Genomic DNA, 24,815 nt, shown 5'->3' with positions numbered 1-24,815 from the left:
CTCTGGAACATTTTGCAAAGGTCACCTTTTGGTGAAGAGTGCTGCTTTTCCCAGAGAGAGTGTGTGGAGTCATGCTGAAACTGGCTGATTGGGGTTGAGAGCTCCACAACCCTCATCTGCTGCTATTCTCTGTTTTTCAGTGCTCTGCATGTAGCTTGTCTCACAGCCAGTGCCTTCCTCATATCCACTCCTCCCCTTGGCTGCTGTTTGAATGCTGCAGACTTGCACAGGATTTGGGAAATGTCATAGAGCTTGCTGAAACCTGCCCAGAACCAAGAGCAATGATGTCCCAAGATCTAAGTTCAGTTTTGTTTCCTGGAGAGATTTTTGTGTGTTTTAGCATGTCCCTGGGTGGGGTTTCAGTGTAGAAAGTGATGTTAACAAGGACTGACTGCGTCACAAGGGTGCTGTTAGAGTAAACAAGTTGAAGGATTTAAAAGCTCACAGAAATCAGAATAATGTTAATTTAATGCATAGGAAAAACAGACAGGTCATGTCTGCACTTCACATAATTCTCCCTAATATAGGAACTCCATTGTCTTGCTGTGATAAGAAATGACATCACTTGTACTTGTTCATGAAAAGCAGCAGAAGGAAGTGACTTTCCCAGAGAGACAGACTTAAGGCAGTCCCAGGCTGTGGGCACAGTGGTGCATCCTGCATCTCTTCCATGCATCCTGGATGATGCTCCTCCTTTACCTGTGTGGAATTGCAACTGAAATTAAAATGGTGGGAGCTTTCACACAACCCCGGTGTTCACTGAAAGCATGAAAAAATTATAAAAGTAGTGTTATCGTGTCTGTCACGAGTGAGTGAGTGAGTGAGTGAAGGGGAGGCAGGAGGGCTGTGAGGTGCAGCCCCTGCCAGCAGCAGTGGCAGAGCGAGGAGGCAGTCAGGGCAGATCCCACTGGAGAAGACGGATGAGCAGCTTGAGTTGCAGTGAATCTGTAGTGGGTTTTCAAAGGGAGGAAAACAGAGGTGAGACTGGGGCAGCATGACTGGAGCACACGAGGAACCAGATTGTGGCACTACATGCACAGGAGTTTAGAGAAACATGACTAAGGAGAAAGATTTTAGCTACTGGAGGAGAAGTATGTGAAAGCATGGCAGGGGAGTGAGGAAGGGACACAGTCCTCAGCTTTGCTACAGGATTTGAACTGAGGCACAAGGCCAATGTCCTGAATGAGAAAAACTGATAAAAGGAACAAATGGGGTTAAAAGCTGGGCCCATCCGTGGCAGTCAGCGCCATCAGTAGTTACTCTTCAGTTCGGCTCTCCATCCTTGCCCCACTGCACAATTACCACAGGAGGGCAGCTCTAGGATGACGCTGTCTGCAACCTCCTCTTGGCTGTACCACAGACACATTCCTGGATAGTTTTATCGTAGTTTATCCTCACAGAAAGAGGTCTTCTTGAAGTTCACCTCTTTTTTTTTTTTGGGAACAAAGTTGTGCAAATGATCCTTTGTGCGAGCTTATCAGAAAGTGCTGTAGGGGAAAAAAAATACTCCATGTCCCTTTAAAAGCAATAGTTCCACTGTTTTGTTGATTAAACTGATAATTAAATTTACAAATTGTTGGTAATCTGTACAGGAGTGGAGGGAGTATCAGGTGCTAATGCTGTGCTGGGAACTTGAAAGGGGAAGATGAGACATTTCACTGTCTGAAAATGTCAGCTGAAGGACTACTATGGATAAAAGACTGTTGAAGAGGAAAATGGACAGATAATTTTATTATCTGCTGGGTCAGGATGAGCCAGGAAATAAGGAAAGCATGTGCAGCAGAGGGCTTTGAGAGCTGAACATTGAGGGACAAGTATTTGGTGACACTGCCAGTAATTGGAAGGCAGGGAAAATTGTAGAAGTTTTGTCACTGGAGAGGTTGAAATCATCAGAGTAAAAATTACTTCTGGGCAGGTACTTCTAATTCATACTGGGGCTTTGAGTCATCCTTGTATTTTTACCTGCTAGTAATATGAAATGGAATGTGAGCAAGGGTTCTCAAGCAATAATGTTCTCAGTGTAGATGAGCTGCTGTTGCATTCAGGCAAACAAGAACAAAAATACATGCAGAGCACTACCTTTGCTTCCCTATTACCTACACCACGGCAGACTGCAGATCACTTGTGCTTTCAATCCCCAACCTTCAGTGCAATTCTCCTGCCATTTCTACTATCTAATTAAACCAATATGATACTGAAGTTCACTAACCTTGCATTGTTTTCCCAAATGGAAATAAAAGCAGTTTGCTTGCTCTTTTCTTTTTCCACCCATATTTATATACAGAATCTATATTTGGATTTCAGATATAGAACTGATTTGTAACCATTCCTGGAGTGCTGATTCTGTTTTGGCAGCAGCTGAGGCACTCAGTAGTGCCGGTGATTGATTCTGGGAGGCCAGCTGGACAACTTGGCTGGATGTGGACCCCGCATGAATCATGCAGAATCATCAGGTTTTAAATCACGAGAATCAGTGGAGTTACTTGATTTCAGAAATGCCTGGAGAGAAAAAAAAATACAAGTTCTTTGAGAGCTATTCAGACCACATTCAACTGCACACAGATGAACTAGCTTTCAGAATCAGGTGTCCAATTGCCCATTGAAATTTTAGGAAACAGTAAGGCTGACTTTCTAGAGATCCCATATTAAGCACATAAGAACAAATTTCAGCAACTAAATTCAGTGCCAGAGATGACATGACAAGAATCATCCACTTATGTTGAATCACTTTGTATCTCCACACAAACACAACTTTATTGCCATATACATAAATTTTGCATTAAACCGAAGGCAGTATTCACTTTAAAAAAAATCAAATTTTTAACTGTTATGCTGTAGGAAATCTGGGATAACTCTGCTTAAATCAGTGGAATGGAACTGAACAGATTTACAGCCTGGCAAAATTTACTCCTAAATCTAAGTGGAACTAATCTATGCACATGGGAGTTGCTAGGAGTATGCCAGACAGCTAGATTTATGGAAACAAAGATGGGAATTGAAGCAGGAAAATACTCCGTTAACTTCTGATGCAAAGGAAGCTTAAAGATGTATGTATTGTTACAGGAGGACTATTAGTATGTTTTATACCTAAGTCTCTCTTCTTTGAAAAGTTTAGGACGTTTTAAAGCCGAGTAGCCCCTGTCTGCATAGAGTAGAATTCCCTCAGGGTGTGAATTGTCTCTCAGTGTGTATGTACAGCCCCAGGCAGACAGAGAGCCAAAGCAGTAATTCAAACTTCTGAACATTATAATAATTCAAATAATAAACGGTTTGAAACAGAGTGTCACTTTCAAACTGCTTTAGTGCGGATGGTCTTTTTCTTAATTCCCAGCCCCGTCGTTAGTGAGCCGAGCTTATTGAACTGCTTGCCAATTCTGTTAAGAGCAGATGGAGTGAAACGGGATAAAGGCAATATTTCAGTGCAGCTCCCATGCATCAGCTCCCCTCCAGATGCCATTATCGACACACATTTTACAGCTCCACATCTCTCGCCATCAGCGGGTAGAATTATAAAGAGGTTGAGCATACTTGGCTTGAATGTCAATAATCAATAAGGACGCTCATCTGGCTTAATAAGGATAAATTGTTGCCCTTGAAACAACACACCATTCCAGCAGTCAAAGTGAACTAAGGTGACTTATCCTTGACATTTATACTAACTCCAGGTGTCTGTGCCACCCCATGTGTGTCTGTACACAAACACTTTTGTTATGTATTTCTCTGACTGTTCCCTAACACTATGGATTTCCCTTGTGTATGTCCTGTAATAATGTATTAAATTAATAATTTTGAATGCTCCCCCTTAAAAGCTCATTTATTCCATTTCAGGCAGGCTTTTTTATTTTAAACACTTTAATTGCAAACTCTGTCTTTCTGAAAGGCTCCCAGTTTCCCTTTCTAAGGCCTGCTGACAGAACATGATAGGTGATATTTTCAGAAGTTCCTGCTGTGTGTGGACTATCATTGCCTCTAAAGCCTGTGATTAAATTCTGTCCAGCTTTAGTGAGGGTAGATAGGCCTCAGTGCAACAGAACTAAATTAGTTCTAAGTGCTTAAGAAATAATGATCCTACTCCTGTCGGAAGCAGCTATTACATTTATAAAAAGCATGAATGACCAGATCACACAAAAGTATGCAATACATAAGCACTGCTAACAGCATAAGCAGTGGTTCTCTGGAGACTTCATTTTTGATAAGTCAAACAGGACATTTAGTCAAATCTTGTTCTCACAGCATTTTAATAACAACAGTCCTCGGTCATTACCAACAATCCTTGTCTGTTGTTACCAGCAGTCCTTGGCTGGCTCCATGGCCATCCAGTTATCAGTGTTTGAGACATCCACATTACCCCCTTATCTTCTGGGAACTGAGAGCTCAAAAAGGATCTCACTTTGAACTGTTGTTTAGAGGGTCACAAGAGAGTGGGCTTTAGTTATGGTAATTTTCCACCTTGAGCACAATTCAAGTTGGTAGCTTTTGTGGGAGGTTCAACAACAAAAATATTATTTCACTTGGGCTGTTATTGACAAGAAAAATAAGTTTCCAAGGCTGTTTGTGAAAAAACAGGTGCTCGTTAGACAGCAGGAGCTCCTGGGAGCAATGATTCTGATATGCTCAAGAGGGGCTTAGTCCAGGTGCAGCTCATCAAGGCTAAGGCTTAATGAGCATTTCTCAGCTCATAGGGCAGTCAGGGGAGGGGGGAGAGATGCACCATCACAATCCACCCCATGATTAAAGTCAGCTCCTCTGGGTCTCTGTAACACTGAGTACAAGAATGAACCCTCTCCTGGGTGGGAGCTGGGTCTGTGTCAGCTCATGCTGAGTAGCCCCACAGTGTAAGTGCAGTGTCCCCAAACACACTACTGTGTAGGACTGTCAGTGGGCTGGAACTAGTCACCCATGTTTTAATGCTTGCTCATATAATTTTTAACCTTCTGTTTCTTTCCCTTTCCCGGCAGATATTTATTGGTGAGATATCCATGTATTTCATAAAGTCTACCCGAGAAACCCTCATTATTCAAGAGAAAACTATTTTGACTGGAGAGTGCTGTTACCTGAACCCACTGCTTCGAAGAATAATACGTTTTATAGGTAAGCATTCTGTGTACTGCAACTTGGACCCTCTTTGAACCAAACCAGAATGAAACACCCCGCCAAAGCACATCACAAAATTAATTAAGCTGTGAAATCTTTGCAGGCATCTTCCACCTTAGAGGGATATTCCCCATAGGATTTGCAAGGTAACTTTCAAAATTTGCCATATCATGCTGGCTGGAGCTGGTTTAGATCATATTCTGCTGAGCTTAATGCTTTTTTGAGACCCTTAAAGAAAGGTTATACCAATCAAATCCTTTTATGAATGAATCCATCACTGCTAGTTTATGTGAGCTACCCATTTTACTTACAAATTGGTCCTCACTAGCTCATCTATTTGGCATTTTTCTTTTCAGCTCTAATTTTAACATCCATAACTCTGCCACATAATGTTCAGCTGAGCACAGCATAAAAAAGCCCAGAGTTCACTTCAAAAAAATATTATTATTTTCATTGTATTTGCTTTTTCTGAGAGCTTCCATTGAGTTAATTGCTGAGAAATTAAGTTCTGTCATTAAACCACGTAGAGGTTGCTTTACATGGTGCTTGCAAACCGCTTTACCTTCTTCACACTGTTGATTAGTCCCAAGTTCACATGTGGGATGGGATGTCTGGCTGCTGGCATGGGCCAGTGGCTCCTCAGATGGCTCCCTGCTGGCCAAGAGGGGCTTTGCCCACAGAGCATCATGGCACTGCCCTCCTCGTGCACTCTTAGAAGTGAAGCACCCTCACACACTGCCCCTCACAGAGAGCCGAGCCCCAGCTCGTGGTCTGACTTACAAGAAGCAATGGGGGAAAAATGCTGAGAGTACCTGGGGCACTTCTTCCCTGCCACTGCTGAATTTCTGAGCTTTACCTGGAATGAAAAATATCTGCTGTGGCTGTGGCAAGTGTTGTGTTGCTTCCATGGAGCACATCCCTGGCTGCAGGCAGGGTACCTCCTCAGAGCATGGAGTTGAAGGTCTTACCCTGTGTTAGCATATTCGTTATCAGCAAATATATGCTGCAAAGGAGGAAGAACCATAGTTTTCTTCCTCCCTCGCGTCCCTCTGTGCCTCCTGCTTTATGCATGGAAGGCAGGGAGCGAAATGTCCCTTCTGCCACCATGGGGGTGAAAGCAAACCACCTGTGGTTTGTTACTTGGGCCTGGTCTGTGTGCTGCTGGTGGGTGCAAAAAGACACAGAAATGAAGTTAAAACACCCTTGAACTTTACATAACCTCCTGGACACATTGATGGACAGCAAACTGCCATTAAGAGAGAAGCAGGGTACCAATGTCCACTGTGCCACTCAGGGCTTTTTGACTGTTCCAGCACATTTGGCATGTTGCAAAGTCCCAATCAAACACTCTTGCCTGCGGGGTCAGCACTAAAAGTCCTTAGATCATGGAGGCTAAGCATTTGCTCAGTATGTTTTCTTACAGTTAGCTTTATTCTTAAAAATTCATGCTGTTGTTTCTCTTCTGGTGGAAGAGAAGGGGATAGCAATGATACAGTGGACTCTCAGAGAGTAGTAGGACATAAACCATGCTAGGGAAATGAATCTTGGTTTTGCAGCTGTGTTTGTTTTCCTGAGAAAAATGAAGTTAATATTATTAAAAACGGCTTGAAGTCTTTGCCTTGTCTTAAACTACACTATGTGCTTGTTTTCTTCTGAAACCTTTTCCCTGCCTCTGCAGTGAAATGAGAGAAGTAGAATTTGTTGGATGAAATAATTTGTGAAAGGAACTGAAGATAAGTGCATGTTTTTCATTTTGCATTTTGCCTGCGTTTTGAAAACATGGCACAGACTGAGCAGCTGTACCCTTTGCCTGGATGATCCAGGGGAGTTAGCTCCATACAGCTGCTTCCTGCAAAATGAGGCTTCCCAGGTGCCTGGCTGTGCAAAGACAACTAGGTTGCTTCTACATGGATTTCTCTGGGTGTGTTCTCTTGATAAACTTTAGGGCCAAAAGTTACAGAGCTGATTAACTAAGTTCTCTTGCAAGTTCTCTTCCCTAGCAAGGAGTCTGGCTTGTGGCAAAAAGTTTGCTGCCAGTTTAGTTTTGGTACCCAGATGTTTAAGCAAGTCTTAATGAGAACCTTCAAAAAGCAGTAATTTAACTGCTTTGAAAAATGTATTATAAGGCATTACAGTTTATATTTTTCAAAAGGATGAGAAAAATCCTGCAATGTGTCTAGGTGCTCATGTGTCAGGAAAAATGAACACTACTGTCTGGCCCTGCAAGGCACATCATGGAGAACTTTAAGAGTTGCTGCTCCCAAATTTTAGAAAGGCAAAGAGGCTTTTTCTCCCTCCCTAACTCTGTAGTGGAAGTTGCAGGGAAAGGATGGGATTTTAAGAATAGTAGCCTAAATGTGCTTTCCACAAAACAAACAGAAAGCTATAGATACTTCATTGAACATTCATCTATATTTTGCAAGGAAAGAGAAGCAAAAAGGGAAACTTCAAGCTGTCTTTCAGTCCTGTGAAAGATAAGGACCCTTCTCATATAATGTCCATTGGATGTTTTGCGTTTGGTGCTAGATTTGCTTTTCACCTCTTGCTTTTCCTTCACATATACAGAATTAAGCACTTCTTTGCACTTTGAAAGTGGAACAAAACAAAAAACCTACAGCTTTTCTGGAATGCTGGCAAAGCCCCATGTTTCTGTCCTATTTTTTTCCTATCTTGTTTACTGTGCTCTCTGTTGATTGTCTCCTCGTTCTCCTCAAGGTCTCAGCACATGTTTGTTTCTAAGAGCCTTCTGTCCTGAGTTTAGTTGTGACTCTGAATGTTGAGCTTTGTATTAAATCTCTCCCTGAGTCTTTGTCTACAGGAAGCAGAACCACAATTTCTTCTTGCTTCCTAGCCCTGGCATGAATCCTTCATCCTGGTAGACATTTGCTTTTGTGGCAAAGGTCTGCCTCTCACCTTGCTGCAGTGTGTATCAAATCCTGTATTGCAGCCTAGACTCGTGAAACCGGCTGTTTCCTATATTTAGAAAACCAGTTTCTTTATCAGTGGAAAAAAGCTGGCTTAGCTTGGAAACATCAGACTTTGATGTATGCTGCAATTTGTTCCATCTTCCTCTTTATCTTTTACAGTTGCTTTCACAGACTTTTTTTTAAAAGATTCTGAGGTCAAACTAGAGCAGTTTTTTCTGATATATTGCTGCTGCACTGCTTTACTTTACTCACATCCTCTCTCTTCCCTCCTCTCCCCACCCTTCCCAGCAGTTCTATCACCAATTTCTAATGCCAAAACTTGCTGTTTATGTGCTGAACCTTTGAGAAACTAAGTGGCAAGAGTGGCTGTTTCCTGGACCTCTCCCTCTTCTCCCTGTCTCCCAACTTGAGCATACACAGCCTTTTTTGTGTATGTTTATTCATTGTGTCTTGTAATTTCCCATTCAGCTTCCCATAACAGCACTTTGTTAACATTGTTCCACCTTGCATTTGCTTCTGCGTTCTGCTTCATGCATTGTATTGCAAATAGAGGTCATAAAACATTTTAGTGAATTGTTTCAGTCAAGGTTTTAGTCCTTTATGTACAGCTGCTATCATACCCCCACGATCAGGGATTCAGACCTCCCTGACCCACTACGACAGGGTGACTGCAGTATGTATTGTGTTGCATTTCATTATATTAGGTTTCTAATCCACGTGATTAAGTTGTCTACCTGCAAAGCCCTGATAACATGCAAGTAGCCCCTTTCTAATTCAGATATCTAGAAATACAGCATGATTCATCAGCTTGTTACCAGTGGATTTTACTCTGGATGCGCATAATTTGCCATTAACAAATGGTGCAGATAGATTCAGTTGACAACTTAATCTAAAGCATGGTGACACCTCACAGTGGGCCGCTAAATAATGAAATTAGGGCTTTATTTCAGCCAATTAAGACTTTAGTTCAGCAAATAAAGGTTTACAAGATTTATACACACATTGAGTTTGTTGTAATAGGATAGATACACCCCAGAGCTCTGATGTCAATTCGCTGAGCACCTGCTTACCTGACCCTGTCCTTCTGTCTGCCTTGCATCTGAAGTTTGCTGTGAAACACTACATGTTCTGTTATTAACTGGCTGCCTTTCCATAGGGCTCAAGCTGTATTTGGGAGTGTTGCCCCAAACCTAAACTGCCGCAGCAGCTTGAGCTACTGTAGATCTTATCACAGAAGAACCTCCACAATGAGAAAAAGGTCACTGTGCTGGGGACAAACCAACCCTTACTGTTCCCTTTGATGCCAGGCTCTGAGCTGACAGCTGCCTTGATGAAAACTGGTGGTTGTGAAAGCAGTGAGGAAGGAAGATACCCTGTGCATCTGTCAGGACGAGTCTTGAGCCTCCAGAGTACTCTTGCAGTGAGAACTGAATTTCTTCTGGCATGGTCAAACCATGTGTCTTCCTTCTTATATCTGGGGGAAGCAAGTATCCAGGCAGATGCCCACAAGTGAAGCGGGTAGACACAAGAGGTAGTAGATAGCTGGAGTAGTGAGCTTTGTGGGGTCTTTGGTAGAAGATCAAAGCCAATCCTGGGATGAGGTTATGAGCACTCGGAAGCTTGATGTTGAGCCTGTTCCTGATGCCACAGCAACAGGACAATAAATTCCCCTGCAACCCCCATCTCTCCTGTTGTAAAATGGATTAATGATACAGGTCTCCTTTAAGATGTAATGATGAAGGGTGATTTAGCAGAGTCTGAGTCACAGGGCTATAAGTTTATGGCTTTATTGGATGCACAAGATTCTTAGAGCAAAACATTCAGAGATGGGTTGAGGATCAACATTGCCATAGAGCCCTGAGTCCTTCCATGGACATTCTCCACTGAAACTCTCATCTTCCTTAAAAAACAGGGGGGTGGAAAAGGGGTAAGGTGAATGTGAGTGTGCATGTGAAATAGGAACATTTTCCAAGCAAGTTAAGTTGAGAGTGACAAATTCAGAAAATTGACTGGGACAGAGAGAAGTGCCTAAATAAATATCCTTGGTAGAAAACATGATGATATGTTACTGAAGAGCCCAGTTTCTGATGTCTCGTGAACCCTTCAATGCATTGTTTCTTTTGTCACTTTACTTAAGGGTTTCATGTTCTTTCTGTAATAAAGCCTTCTCATTTCCACCCACTGGCTTCTTACTTCCCTCCTCCTGATGTCTTTTCAGATGCTCTTCTAAAAGTCCCAAGAGGGTTTTTGTTGATTTTTGTTGTGGTAGTGGTTTGGTTTTTTTTCAAATCAGAGGCATTTTAAATGCCTCTAATAGCGAGAGTTTCCATGGAGTCAACAAGCAGCTGCAGTGACTGAGGTTACATAGATTCAGGGTGGAAGAAGAGAGCTTGAGCATGAATTGCAGGGAGGACAGAGGATTGTACAGAGGCTGCAGTGAATGAGAAGAGCTGGATTCTTCTTCAGGGCAGATGTGTCTGTTAGCAAAAGCAATAGAGCTGGAGGTGGTAACACTGATGAACAGCCACACAAGGAGCTTGATAGGCGATAGAACATGAGAGTAGGATGTGGGTGAGAGCCCAGAAATCAGGGTTCATGAAGGACTTTCTGACAGTCATTTAGAGGGATGTGTAAGTGGAGAAATTAAAAATGAAGCACTCAAAAATTGAAGCTGCTAAATACTTAGACTTTTCTGCCAAGGCAAGTGTTAGTTCAGATGGCATGAATCTGGAAAGTCAATCTTCACTTTGTCTGCCCTCAGCATTTTTCAACAGGACTTTCCTTGTTTGTTCTTTTTCTGGCTTGAACATTTAATTTGTCTAAGGGCTTTCTCACTGGAGGTGAAGATATGTAAAAATCTGATCGTTGCTTTCTTGGACTCTGGAGCAGCTGAGAAAGTAGCAGGGAGTACAGCCTGCCCTCTTATCTCTGGCCTAAGCTAGTATTACTCCCAGTTACATTCTGCTTATTGTTTTGTCTTCTAACCTCCTCTTTCTACCTGCTGTTGAGACAAAATACAGCTGAGAGTCAGGACAGTGAGAAAAAGTCAGAAGGCCTTTCCAGACATACCTTCTGCTCCTTCTTTAAGGCCTCTTTTTGCAGCCAGACTATGTGACACGTGTGGCTGAGGGGAAAGATTGGCTTTATGTAATTGCAATTAACCTTCATCCTTTCTGCTAGTGAGCAGCTGTAGGTCTGCTTCCCATGTGGCTTGCACGGTTCCCATCTTTTCTCAGCATATGCTAAGTTCTGCACTACAGCTCATTCCCAGGTTTTCTGGCCCAGAGTGAGCAAACTGAAATAAAGCTCTTGCTGCTGAGCAGGATGACACCACCTCCCATTACACCTGAATGTCAAAGTCTGGAAAAGGCACATCTCCCATTCTCTCTCTCTGGCATTACATGACAGACTTGAGCTGTATGACCCTGAAGAGCTGGGGCTAGTTGCCCTTCCCATGGAGCCTTTCAGAGCAATTTGTCTGCCTCTAAAAGGCGAGCAATCACGTCACTGCATTTTTGTGCTCTGGTCAGTTAGTTTAGCTGCTGTAGGTCATTGAACAAATCCATTGCACAGATGGATTCCTGAGGTACAAAAACCATCAGGGACTGTCCACCACTGCCCAGGCGCACTGGCATTACAGCCTTTAAATCAATCACAACCCTTGCTCCAAGTCTCCAGAGACATGATGTGTAATCAGCCTGCGAGGGTCACATCCCTGCCAGCCAGACTTATTGCTGCACATAGCTGTGATTTTCACAGAGCACAGCTTGGCAGAACTGTGAGAGAGGGATTGCAGCAGCCAAAATGCACCACAGTCAGAATGTGATAAAGTTTTCAGCCATGGCTTGCTCTGCTCTTCTCCAGACTACTGCAGGCCTCGGCAGCTGCATCTGGGCCAGCACTTTCTGTGCTACCAAATATTAATAAAAAGCAGGTGTTGAAATGTCTTTCTTTAATGGAGAAAAGTACCTTTGTACATATGCACTTCCTAGAGACTGAAATAGTTTTGTGAAGCCCGCGAGCTGTTTCTGAAATGTCTCAGTTCTTGGCTTGTACATACATGATAAAGAGCATGAGCCAGACTGCCTGACACTTAAATTTCCTCTAACTATTGTAAAAGGCTGGGTAATAATCCTCGCTGCACTCCCTGTAATTTGCACAGAACATCAGAAAGTTGCCATTTAAAGCAAGCTGTGCCAAAAAAATTTCAAATTTTGACAGAGTGATGTATATAAAATAAGACTCATCTCTGTCCTAACTTCAGCTGTTTCACCAGGCTGAAAAGATACCCTTCTGCCTTTTTCCTTTGAACTTGCTTGTGCACTGAGTAATGTAGGTGAGACGTTCCTGATGGCTGTAGAAAACCATGGATTTAAAATATTACCAGAGGGATAAAGGAAATAAAGGAGCAGTGTCAGTGTTCTCTCATTTCAAACATAGAAAGATAAATGGGAGGAAAACTGTCAGACCACTGAAAAGAAGCCTAAAACCAGAGGAAGGCAGCCTCCTTCTTTGGCCACCACTGGCTTTTTAAATCCATGATCATGTACCAGTTCATTAATAATAAATAAAAGTAAACTTGCGTAAGGAATAGTAACACACTCAGCCCCCAGAATCATCCTCACTGTGTGATGCTCCTTGCTAACCTTGGGGGAGGATGGTGAGGACAAATGGCTCTGCAGCCCCTCCAGGCTGTTGCCCAAGGGCAGGGCTCTTCCCATCAGTACCCCAGCGAGGGATCTGTGCCAGTGACACCAAACCATCTCTCTGACCAACTAGCACAGGCATGCCCCACTCAACACTTGTAACTCAACACTTGTACAACAAATCCATTTTATTTACAGTCTTATTTTATGTTACTGTCGGTACATGCTGCATTATTTTGCTGAGTCCCTCATATTTTTTGTGTCTCAGACTAGAGCAGCCTTTTTATCTTTTTTTAACTCAGTATAGATAAGCAGTGAAGATGTTACAGTCATGGTGGTGCAGCTTTTAAGATTTTATCACAGCTTTCCTAAGATGATTTCCCTGGAGCTCCAGCTCTTGGTCATATTTAAATACATAACAATCTCAGTTAATTTATAATTTAATGACTTTTGCTTTCAGAGCTACAGAAGGGAGAAAGCAAAAATGCACGACCCTCAATATTCCCACACCAGAAGACAATAGTTATTTGTTCTAAGTTTTTGTGACAGTTTAATCAACCTTAGTGATGAGAAGGGGAAGAGGAGAGCTGATTTAATCTTTCAGAACATTTGGGTCTGGTATTTTGCAAACCTGCTGTTCTGTACCTCTGGTATGTAGGTATTACTTGCATCTGAAAGATCCTCATAAGTTCATAGCAGCTGTAGCAGGTGTTGATAACACTCAAGAGGAGTCAGTGAAGGATGTGACAACTGCAGTATTGATCAAGAGACGCTTCACGACTGTGGAAAAGTTCCTGCTTTGAAGTGAATACTTCATCTGACAGGATTGTGGTTATGTGCTCCCGGTGGCATGAACTGAATTGCAGCTGTCTTCCAGAGCAAAGCATTGGGGTGCTTCCAAAAGTACATGCCAAGTATTTCTAGGTCAGGATTGTAATTTTTCAACATCAAGATGGTGAATAGTCAAAATCCAAAAGGTACTTGATCCTAGGTGGTTATGTTAGAGGAGTATTGTGTCTCAGCACTGCACTGCTCTTTCAGGTTCAGAGATCCCTTTTTTTGTGACAGATTTGTTTTAAGTACATGATACTACTCTCATTATGTCTCTCAGGTATAGTGAGATTTTCTAAACCTGTTTGAATAATCACTGTTTTTAATCTTTCCTCACAGGAGTGTTTGCATTTGGACTTTTTGCCACTGACATCTTTGTAAACGCTGGCCAGGTTGTGACTGGGAACTTGGCTCCCTACTTCCTGACTGTGTGCAAACCCAACTACACTGGAAACGACTGTCGGGCCCACCACCAGTTCATCAACAATGGCAACATCTGCACTGGGGATGTGGAGGTGATTGAAAAGGCCAGGAGATCTTTTCCATCCAAACATGCTGCTTTGAGCATCTACTCAGCTTTATATGCCACGGTGGGTGCCGGTGATGACTGATGAGAGGTTGCATGAGAGGTTTCTGTTTGTGTGCCTAGATGGGGCATTTTTCTTACAATGGATTTTTGGAGAAAAAGAGGGTTGTTCTGGGGACAGCTTTTTTTTTTTGTCAGTAGGGGAAGATCCCCTTCTCTCTCCGTTTTACCAATCCTGGTATAAGCAAATGAAATGCTCATTGCTTTTGAGGCACTGCATGTAGAGGCATGAGGTCCTAAACTTGTCTTTGCTGCTGATTTTCTCATTCAATCTTCTCTTCTCCCTGTCCCTGTCTCATGAGCATTAAAATGAAGCTGATCCTTAAACGGCTTCTGTACTGCTACATTTGTTCACATGCCATGTATTGTTGAACATTTAAAGTTTAAATTGTGCCATTTCAGTGGGGGTCTGAACTTAGGCTGAATTTTGCTCCCCTTGTTTAGGACCTTGACTCATGTTGCAAAGAAGATTCTAACAAAAGTCAATGCCAGAATTTTGTTGTTATCACAGCTAAATGCACCCCAGCTGACACACCAACAAGGTGACCCTGCCATGCAGGCAAGAAAGGACACTGTCTTACAAAGTCTGATGAAACAGACTGATGCTCCTTTGTGTTCTCTGGCTAAAATTTCTATGATGCTTGAAAATTAATCCAAGAATCTTACTAACAAAGCAGAAAACCGTACTGGTTTTACCATAAAGATCTAAGGACTTAGCCTGGTTCTGATCTCAAAATGCATTAGCCTAGGTCTTTTCTCCCCCTATAGCTTTACTCAAAGTAGTGTCAGAGTCTCTCTGTAGGTCATAAGTATGCAAGAAAAGCCTTAAAGTTTTTAAAGACAGGGTATTTACTGAATATTTTGCCCTGTGCTCTTGGTAGCAGATGAATGAAACACCACATTATTACTTCTCAAATGAAGAATCCACCCGCTGCTGTTTCAATATCCATCTGTTTGCACTGAATGTTGCATGAATAATGATGGAGAAATAAACCACAACTTCTTTGCTCAGGATTGGTTGGGAAATGTTTTGAAAGCCTGTGGCATTTTGTGTACATTACTTCTGAACAATATGCAACCATGTATGAAATACAGTTCACAATATACTCAACATGGTTGTAGCAGCTGTTTGCACCACGAGAAACTCTTAGGTGGAAGTTCCAGGGTCAGGCTTAGTCCTGGTTCTGTCCTAAGCTAATCACATCCTTTCATGGACTTTCCCAGCCCAGCCTCCCTTGTTTCCTAGGAAGGCAAACCTTCTCCAAACAGGCTGACTTCTACAGCTGAAGGGGAATGCAGTTTTTTCTTCCTGTGCTTAAGCCCCAGGTAGTTCAGTGTTTCTGAGCTCTGCTCTTCTAAGTGTACCTGTGATGGGCCTGCATTTCTCACACAGGAAGATGTCAGGTGGAGTCAGGATGTAGAACTGTTTCTGAGCCACAAGGTCAGGAAAGTTTGCCCATTTCAGACAACAGTCCAATTCCAGCCCAGTTCTCTGTCTGAAGTCACCTTCTAGAACTAAAAATGTTGCCATTTGTCTTTTCTTTGTCTGTCAGCTGGGAATAACATGAGCATTACACAAGAAATGCACTGTTCATATCCAGCTTTGCTTAATAACTGTGCTGTGCACTATTTTTTGAGAAGTCTCTTGCTGATTCTAATATGCATGATAATGTGGCCTGCTGAACATAAAACACAGGTTATTTGCTTAGTAATAGCTGTGTTTTTCATAAAGCTGGAGAATTGAGCCATGGAGCAAGAAAAATAAAACAGGTACAAGGTGAGGAGGCAGAAGAATGGAATCAGCACAGACACTGGTTTTCATTTTATAAATGTCTGTTGAGATCTGGGAGTCTCCTCCCTTCGCTGAACCTCAAGTATTCTGTGCAGGTGTCTCTGTACTCACTTGTTCATTGCTCTGCTACTGAAAACACTCCCACTGTGACTGATTTGGCTTTGTGGGTTTCGGGTGTTTGTCTTTTGTTTTTTAATAATCTGGGGTTTCTATTTAATCAACTGGACTTTTCTTTGTCACCTGCTAAAGAAGCTGAGGAGAACCCAGAGCATCACTTCTGTGATCTCTGCAGGTGGAAATGAATCTTGTATGCCTAAAGCAGGGGAAAGAGAAAAGGCCCTGGCTTCCATATTTATAAAAAAATAAGAATGTCATCTAAAGAAGTTTTATCAGTCTTCCAGAATGATCCCAGGAAGAGATGGCAGTCCAAGTGCACAGTGCAAGCTGCTGTGCACTTAGAAACATAGGAATTTAAGTTCCTTTTCCAAGGAAAAAGAAATGGCTGGAAAAAGGGATCACTGTTCCATGTTCCAGTATCAATCCAGATGATGGGACGTCAATCCTAGTTTCAGCATTGATCCACCTGCATTGGCCCAGCCCATGAGATGTCCAGGGTCCTGGGGGCACTGCCTGGGCTTGGGAGGATACCTTTTTATGGGCAGGTTTCCCCACCCCAAAGATGGGTTTCTCACTTTCTATGACAATTAATTGTCATATGCAGTCTTGGTCTTGGGTAGTCTTAATCCCACCCTATAGCCCATACCCATTTCCTGCGCTATGTTGTGGTTGTTTGTCACAGAAAAATGCCCTATCTCTGCCTGGCCCCCTTCTCCAGCCAAAACTTGATCTTTCTCATGGCCGTGTTAATAACAACAGTCCTTGGTTATTACCAACAATTCTTGTCTGTTATTTCCAACAGTCCTTGGTTGGCTCCACAGCCATCTGATTATCGGTGTTTGAGACATCCACATTACCCCCTTATCTTCGGGGAATCAAGCACTCAAAAAGATCTCACTTTGGACCCTTCTTTAGGGTGTCCCAAAAGAGTGGGCTTTAATTATGGTAGTTTTCTATCCTGGCTGCCACCTGAATCAGTAATTTTCTTTGAAAGTTCAGCAACAAAAATATGATTCCACTTAGATTGTTATTCAGGCAAGAAAAATAATTTTCCAAGGCTGTTCGTTAAAAAACAGGTCCCCCTCAGACACCTGTTAGCTCCTGGGAACAGGCAGTGCTTCTGATAAGCTCAAGAGAGGCTTAGTCAAGCTGCTGTTTGCCAAGGCCAAAGCTTAACGAGTACTTTTCAGATCAGAGTGCAGCCACGGGAGGGGGAAAGAGATGCACCACCACAATCCATCCCATGACTGTAGTGTGCTTCTCTGGGTCTCTACACCTGGGCACGAGTCCTCCAACATTTGGAAATGCTGAATAGCAGAGAAGACCACAGCAAATACCTTCTGCAGCTGTGATCAATTCAAGGCCTTGGCACTTGAGCAGCTGCACTGAGCATCATTGTCAAAGGCTCTGCTTCTCTTTTACTGTAGGAATCTCTATGGTAAAAGAAAAGATTGTCTGTAAAACTTCTAGGACATAGACTTTTGCAATATTGGTATGAAATTTTGAACTTTCTAAGGGAAATAAACTGTCACAAATCTCCTTACTTTCTGCTGAAGGGTCAAGACAGATTTCTTCCACTGCCTTTCTCATTATAAATATAACATGTGTTCTAAATATATGCATGTATTTGCATATATATATATAAATATAAGTATATGTCTATTTTAAACTTGCAGACAAAAAAGCCTCCTTGTCTATGATTTTGTCTCTCTGAAAAAAATGGGAGAGGAATCACATGCAATAAATGCTGCTGTCACACACTGCATATTGCTAAATACACTAGTTGAGTGTACTGATAAGATCACAGCGAAGAAGCTGAGGAGATAAATTGTACAGTTAAATCACGTGTAGTTTATTTTTTAATATGTTCTACACATGTTTGTATATTCACTTCTTTCCTCCTCCTCCTCCCTGGTTTTGACATTTAGAGTTTGTAAATAAATTTACACTATGAATAGCATTGTGGGAAATTTTCAAGAACATTTGCTCTATGTCGGAAACCATATGTAAGTGTCTTTCACTGAGATTTTGGTCTCTTGCACAAAACTCTGAAACCATGCTCTAAAGGTGGGTAGGCACTGTGAGAATCCTAAAAAATATCTTGGCTTTTGGGCCTGGACAATAAAGAACAAGCTGCAGTGATTGGGAAGTCTGATCAGAATGGAGAAGCTCTCCCAGTTATTTCTGAACTCAGTGCGTGACTTAGGGATGAACTGGAGCCCGCCCTCTGGGAAAACAGTTTGTCTTGTTTAAAACCCTCCTCACGGGGGTTTAACAGATTTCCCTCAGCAATCTGTTTGCGTGGTTGATTACACTCATTGCTAAAAATATTCTTTTTACTACAAGTTTACATTTTCTTGCCGAGACGTGTGAAACACGTACAGGTACAGATACTTCCTATCTGTGACAAAGAGAACCCAAAGATCCAGCTTCATCTCATACCTGTAAGGAAACAAGCCTGTGTGGGTTGTTCCCTGCAGCTGGAGTTCACAGCTGTTGCGGCAGGACTGCATTCTTACTTTACAGAAGTGATGGGTTTTCCTTCGGACGCTGCAAACAGCAGTCGTGCTTTGGTGGGGAACGGGAAAGCAATCTGGCTCCCTATTGCTCGATGGAATTGACTAGAAGGAGTGCACAGGGTGAAAGGGTGGGTGGTAATTATTCACGCAGTGGCAGTGGTTTTATTTTTTTCCTATTGTTTCCAAAGAACCTTAACGTGAGTTTTGGTGGTAGGTGCAGCTCAACCTGCCAGACAAGGCTGGGGCAAGGTTGCCGCCTAGTGCTCACTGTTAGCTGTCATAAGGCATCTGCTGCAGTCAGGTTCAGGTGTGAAAAGCAAAGCAAGCAGGAACATCTCAAATTATCAAAGCTTTGGAAATCATGGAGGCTTACATACTTGTTGGCTGAGAAGGATTTTAATTAATTGCTTTGCCATCAGGCTCAGTTTGCTTGATCATTGTTATTTTGTAGCTCTGGAATTAAGGACTGGCTGCTAACTGTGACCCACATGTTTTTACTCCCTGTCAGAATGTATTTAAAAAAAAAACAAACCAAGAAAAACAACAACAAACTGCCAGAAACATGTGGGGTTCATTAAAAAATATTTGGAAAATAGTGAAACTTCATGCTCCAGAATTACATTCTCAAAATCCACTGTTTTGAAAGAAACCTCTCTCATACTGTGTTTCCTTTCATCTTGCAGGGAAAATGGCTGGAATGGTTTCTCTCAATGTTCTCTGTTCCTTAAACTTAATACCATCCAGGAAACTGGAGCAGTTAGTTCGTACAGATTCTAAGCACTGCATCTGCACATTACAGTTTCTGCAGGAGTATAAGCATGAATTCCTGACTCCCTTTGCAAACATTTAGTCATGTGCATTCAGAGCACATGTTAGCCACCACTCGAGCCAGTACTTGCACAAAATCAGCAAAGCTGAGCCTGTGCATACCTGCTCAGAATAGGTCAAGTATGTAAATGCAAGGGGATATTTTCCATCATTTGACAGTATTGGTTTTGTTCTCCTAAAAATGTTCTATGAATAACTTTAAATCTCTTCCTCCATTTTCCAATGCCTTTTTCTTTAATGAATGAGAGAGTTTGTCACATCCTTGCTGATTTAGGATTTGTCCGGGTGGGAAAGATGCATTTCTGGTGAAGCCCCTTTTTATTTTTGGCTTTCCCTTTCTTCCAGATGTACATCACAAGCACAATTAAAACGAAGAGTAGCAGGCTAGCCAAGCCCGTGCTGTGTTTGGGAACTCTGTGTGCTGCCTTCCTTACTGGGCTAAATCGAGTGTCTGAGTATCGAAACCACTGTTCGGATGTGATTGCAGGCTTCATCCTGGGGACTGCTGTAGCCTTGTTTCTGGTAAGTCCATCAGTCCTTCTGTATTCCTTTTAAAAACACCATGATTAAAAAAAAATGAAAAAAAAAATTTGCTAATTCCTTGTAGACTGCAAGATCTAATTCTAGCCCCATCTAATTAAATGTATTATCAGAGAAAATCCTAATATGAAATCAGGTTCATACTAACGGATAAGTCTAGTATGGTAGCATTTGTACGTTTTATATATTTCAATTATTTTAATTACTCCACATGTTCCTACTTGATCTGTTCTGGAAAATGCTGCAAAAGGTGGTGTAGATTTCAATTTCAAAAGGAGGGCTTGCTTGAGACTCCTTCTCTGGGACACTTCTGTTGCAAAACCCCTCTGTGTGCCTTGTATCTGGCAAAAATGTGAGGTTCAGGGCGTGTAATGTGAGGTTGGGGCTCTGAGCTGTGATGTGTGCTCAGACCATAAAAGAAGTGCAATAGAAGGGAAGGTCAGGATGAACTCCTTTGGAGACAAAACCACCTCACTTTGCAGCTTTTAGAGTCAAGCTGAAATCCTTCCCCCCCTCACAGGATAACCAAACGCGTTGAAATATATCAAAGGCCTTCCTGCAGAATCTGTGAAGAGCATCTCTCTGGACTCTGAGTGTAACTAGCTCTCCTGTGGGCTGTGTAGTTTAAGTGTTTTGTTTGGTGAGAGGTCTCTTGCTGAGGATTTATGCACGCAGCAAGCAGTCCAGGTCATTCTCACTATTACCAAGAAATGTGCCTGGTTCCATTTAATCAAAATATGCTTCAAAAGTATCCACTTCATAGCAACAGACACTTTATCCCCATCATCAGGAAGGATTAGGTTTCAAAGATCTCTTAAATCTCTATTGTCCTGTCACTGATTTATTTTTCTATTCTGTACTTAAAACAGCAACAACAACAAACCTTCAAGTGTCATTTAGTCCTCTGCTCTCTTCAGATAAAAACATGTCTACAGCCTCTGACCTGAATCTCCTTGACTTTTATGTGAATAATTTGGTTCCCACTGGGAATGGCACTTCACATCTTGCCCATGCAATTTAAGAGGCAGTTGCCCCATCTATCAGGCCAGGGCAATCTGTCTGTGCTCCCAGTGCCTGTTGGTGGCAGTGACAGCCTGTCCCCAGAAGCATTTTGGCCTTGCAGACCTTCTGGCACCCTGCAGGTGTCACAAGCTGAATTTCAGAGTGGTGGAAGGGGTCTCCCCAGAGGGGTGCTGTCAGATCCCTGGCACAGATCCTGCTAGCACAGAACCCACCCAGGCTGCAGCCTGCTTCTTTCTCAGGTCTATGGCAGTGAAGGGGAAGAGCCAGCAAGGAGCTGGCTGTAGGAATCACTCCATCAGCAAACTGTGTACCTTTTTTTTTCCATGTCCTCAAGCCAGACATTGCCATACATGGTTACTTATTGGCATCACCATCATCGTGTGGATGCTGTGAGTCTGGTCATGCATGAGCGAGTGGTTTGTGGGATTAACACCACAGCTGGTGTTGGTGCTGGAAGCGTTGCAGGAATGGTGCTAAATGGTGTCATCCAGATGTGAGGGAGATCCAGCCATCCACGGAACTGTGTTCACTGCTTGGAAGTGACAAAGTCAGAGTCGGAAGGGAGTATTAGGCCAGTAAAGGACATCATTCGGGTAGCCTGTGGTTCTGGGATGATAAAGCATACAGAGGGGTCTCTGCTGTGTCCAGTGTAAAATGTAAGAAGGCTGAGAATGGTCCGTCACCAAGGCCGTCATTGCGCCCAGCCGTGTCAGTAAGCACACTGCAGCCCAAGGCTGAGACAGATGATGCCTTGAACCCAAATCCATGTTAAATTCTTTGCAAAAACTGGCAGTTGTGACCCCCATGGTAATTTCCCCTCCAGGTTTTTCCTGAGGATGGAACACACTGACCTCACTCTGGCTTTTTTCTGCATTACACAGGGGATATGTGTTGTCCATAACTTTAAGGGCAGTCATGCAGCTCCTTCTAAACCGAAGCCTGAAGACCCACGAGGAATGCCACTAATGGCTTTTCCAAGAGTGGAAAGTCCTCTGGAGACACTGAGTGCACAGGTAGTGTACATCCTCTTAGCCAGACCATCACCAAGCATATTTTCTGTTGCAGCAGAGTAAAAAGTTGTTTTGTACCTAACTACACATGCCTCACTTCAAGCGCATTGAACAGAGTGAATCTGCATCACGGCAGTTTGTGTTAAGGCATTTATCCCTGAAACCATCAAATACTGTAGATCTTCTGCCCCCATACACATCCACAGCTAAAGAAGTAGGATTTCACATGCCTCACAAACTTTTGCTTAGAAGAATAGAAAACTGAGAGAAAAGTAAAAATAATTCTGCCTAATTACATTCTGGAAAACTTCTGGCATATATGAGGGATTTAGTCTTTCCTGAAGATAAACCATTCTGTCCCAAAAAATATTAGAGATTAGGCTTTTTATCCTTATTACTGTTTAGTATCTTCTATAATAAGAAGAAATCATATACTTTTTTCTATCTCTAAGTCATCAGAAGATAAACTAATAGCCTTCTTTCAAGCCTGCAAAAAACAATTAGTGGGAACATCAATACTGATGGTGTTTCTGTTAAAACTACTAACTTCAAATACTTGTGTTGGCATAACTGCATTGTAACCAGTCCTTTCAAAACAGACAAGTCAATGCAACCTGCCAAGAAATTCTGGGAACAAGGAGAAATTGTAGTTTATGAGTTATCTGAAATACACCGTATTTATTTGTTCTTTAAATTGTACTTTCTTTATTAGATGGCCTGTCATTCCTCTACACGCCATGTGTGGCAAGATCAATAGCAACTTTCATTAAACAATTTGTGAAATAAACTGAAAAGAGGAATTAAAAAAAAAAAAATGGAAAAACACTTATGTCCGGAAATACTTGGCTTAATTGAAGAGTCAATTTTGATTAGGCAAAGATTTACTGGAAGACTTTCCACTAAATCTGCAGAACTGTGTGCATTAGATGTTTTCTTTATGGGTTTATAGTCCAGAAACTAAGTGCTACTTACATATCCACATTGTGTTGTATATGACAGAAGGGCTGAGCAGGTGAAAATATTCATGGGCTGTGAGAAAAATTTTGTCTGGTCAGCTGCTTATAGCTACTGGACTGTGAAGTGCAGGTAGGGACTAGACTTTAACTATTGATGTCCACTAGAAATCAACTAGATAATTTTTCTTAAATTATAATTAATGACCATACACCTACAACGCAGGTTTTATGAGCAAGGGTTTTTCCTGTTGCTTTTGCACACTAGGGTGCATCAGTGCCAGACTGCTGTATACAAACATTCACGTGTTTGCCTTTTCCTCTTTGCAGAATCACTCTGCCTCTATGACTGAAGTAACCTGAGATGGAAGATCGGCAGCCGAAGCTATTTTTTACTACCCTCCAGTAAAATACTCCAAGACACACAGTTACTAAATGTCTAACTGTGATGACCAGTATTATGTTATGTCTAGTTAGAGGCTAATGTTTTGTACTTTTTTTGTATGAGGAAGTGATGTAGCTTGCCCTGATTTTTTGTCAGCTTTAATATTATTATGCCAGACTTTAAAAGCAAAACGGAAAAAGAACAAAAAAAACCCTTTTCTTGTTTAAAGTGTGCACTGAGGAACTACATCTATGGAATTGTTGATGTTGTTATGTGATATTTGTACACAAATTTTTTTCTTCTCAGTTTTGAATTTATATATCTTGGGGGGAAAAAAAATCACTTTTACCTTTTCTTACCATAAGAAGTGCTGGGTCAGATTCTCACCTGAGTAAACTCAGCATGGATCTGAAGTAATTGCATATATTTAATTCATATTAAAATAATGGTGATCAGGAATCTAACCTGAATGATACTATCAACAAGAAACAAAAATCCATCCTTGATTCAGTGAGCTACTTAAGTGTTCCCTAGGAATTAATGGACTTCAGTTACCACCCAGTTTCCAGACTAGAAGCATGTCCTTAAGCACCTCACTGAATCAAAGCCTGATTGCTTTGGTGTGGGTGATTGTGCCAGTTATTGAAGAATAACTAAAACAACATCCTTGGCCTGCAGTATAGACAGACTGGATGTCAAAATTTATAGTAGTAGCTGATAGCATGTGAGCTGACTATATCATCTCCCTAGACCCTCATTCCTCCCTGAGGCCCAGCTGAAGCTCCCAGTGAAACCTGGCTTCAGGAATTGACTATGGGGATATACAGCCACCACTGTGGGGCTGAGGCTGCGCTCTAAGTGTTTCATCACTTCATCATAGATTTGTGGGGTAACTAGTGACACTGGTGCAAAGGAAAAGTGACACCACTCCTTCACAGGGGGCGGCATTCCTTGGCATTCAGATTGGCATAGCCAAGAAGCCAGCTTTGCTGCCCAAAGTGTATTTTTTTTCTGAGGGGCTTTGACAAGTCAAAAACAAACAAAAAAAAAAGAAGACAGAAAGACAGAGAAAGCAAGAAAGCAAGCTGAGTCTGTAGTAGCAGTCTGCATTTTTTTTGTAAATTCTGCCAACCAGAATTTATATCAAAACTGCTATTTTACAATTTAACAACTTTGTCTAAGCATTATAAAGACAATTAAGTATGGGTTGGGGATGGGAAGAACAACATAAAAAAAAAAAGCCCATTTGCAATGGCTAGAACTGGGGCAAAGGCTTCATTAAATGATTTTTCACTGTTTCTAGGATTTTCCTGCATCTCATTCTTCTAGCATGGTGATAACTGCTGTGTGTCTCCTTTAAAGAATGGAGCCTCTGTACTTTTACTGGGATGTTTACCTCACATTTCCATGTTGGTTCTTCTTGGCTTTTTTTTTTGTATATTTTTTCCAAAACAGAAGCAAAAAAAAAAATTATCAAAAAAGCAAACACATGAGCCAGTCTTTCATTTGCCTGTGAGAAAATCTGGAATGTCTGTGTCTGGTCTTGTGGTGTTTCTTCCTTCTT

The 24,815-nt window shown here is 42.0% G+C and overlaps 1 protein-coding gene across 3 annotated transcripts in view; it reads left to right on the top strand.

Annotated features, from left to right (window-relative positions):
• PLPPR1 (phospholipid phosphatase related 1) overlaps window positions 1–24,737 on the top strand; it is a 116,195-nt gene extending 91,458 nt beyond the window's left edge. For all 3 annotated transcript variants that reach the window (XM_032096760.1, XM_032096761.1, XM_032096762.1), the window contains exons 4-8: window positions 4,959–5,091; window positions 13,838–14,088; window positions 19,686–19,862; window positions 21,785–21,916; window positions 23,197–24,737. In XM_032096760.1, the coding sequence (XP_031952651.1) occupies window positions 4,959–5,091; window positions 13,838–14,088; window positions 19,686–19,862; window positions 21,785–21,916; window positions 23,197–23,229 (726 nt within the window). In that variant the 3' untranslated portion in view covers window positions 23,230–24,737. The remainder of the gene's footprint in view (window positions 1–4,958; window positions 5,092–13,837; window positions 14,089–19,685; window positions 19,863–21,784; window positions 21,917–23,196) is intronic.
• Window positions 24,738–24,815: the final 78 nt, after the last annotated feature.

The sequence above is a fragment of the Corvus moneduloides genome, chromosome Z (assembly GCF_009650955.1).
Source record: "Corvus moneduloides isolate bCorMon1 chromosome Z, bCorMon1.pri, whole genome shotgun sequence".
Classification (NCBI taxonomy): domain Eukaryota; kingdom Metazoa; phylum Chordata; class Aves; order Passeriformes; family Corvidae; genus Corvus; species Corvus moneduloides.
Note: the sequence above shows the minus strand (reverse complement) of the source record. Positions and strands in the feature narration are given on the sequence as shown.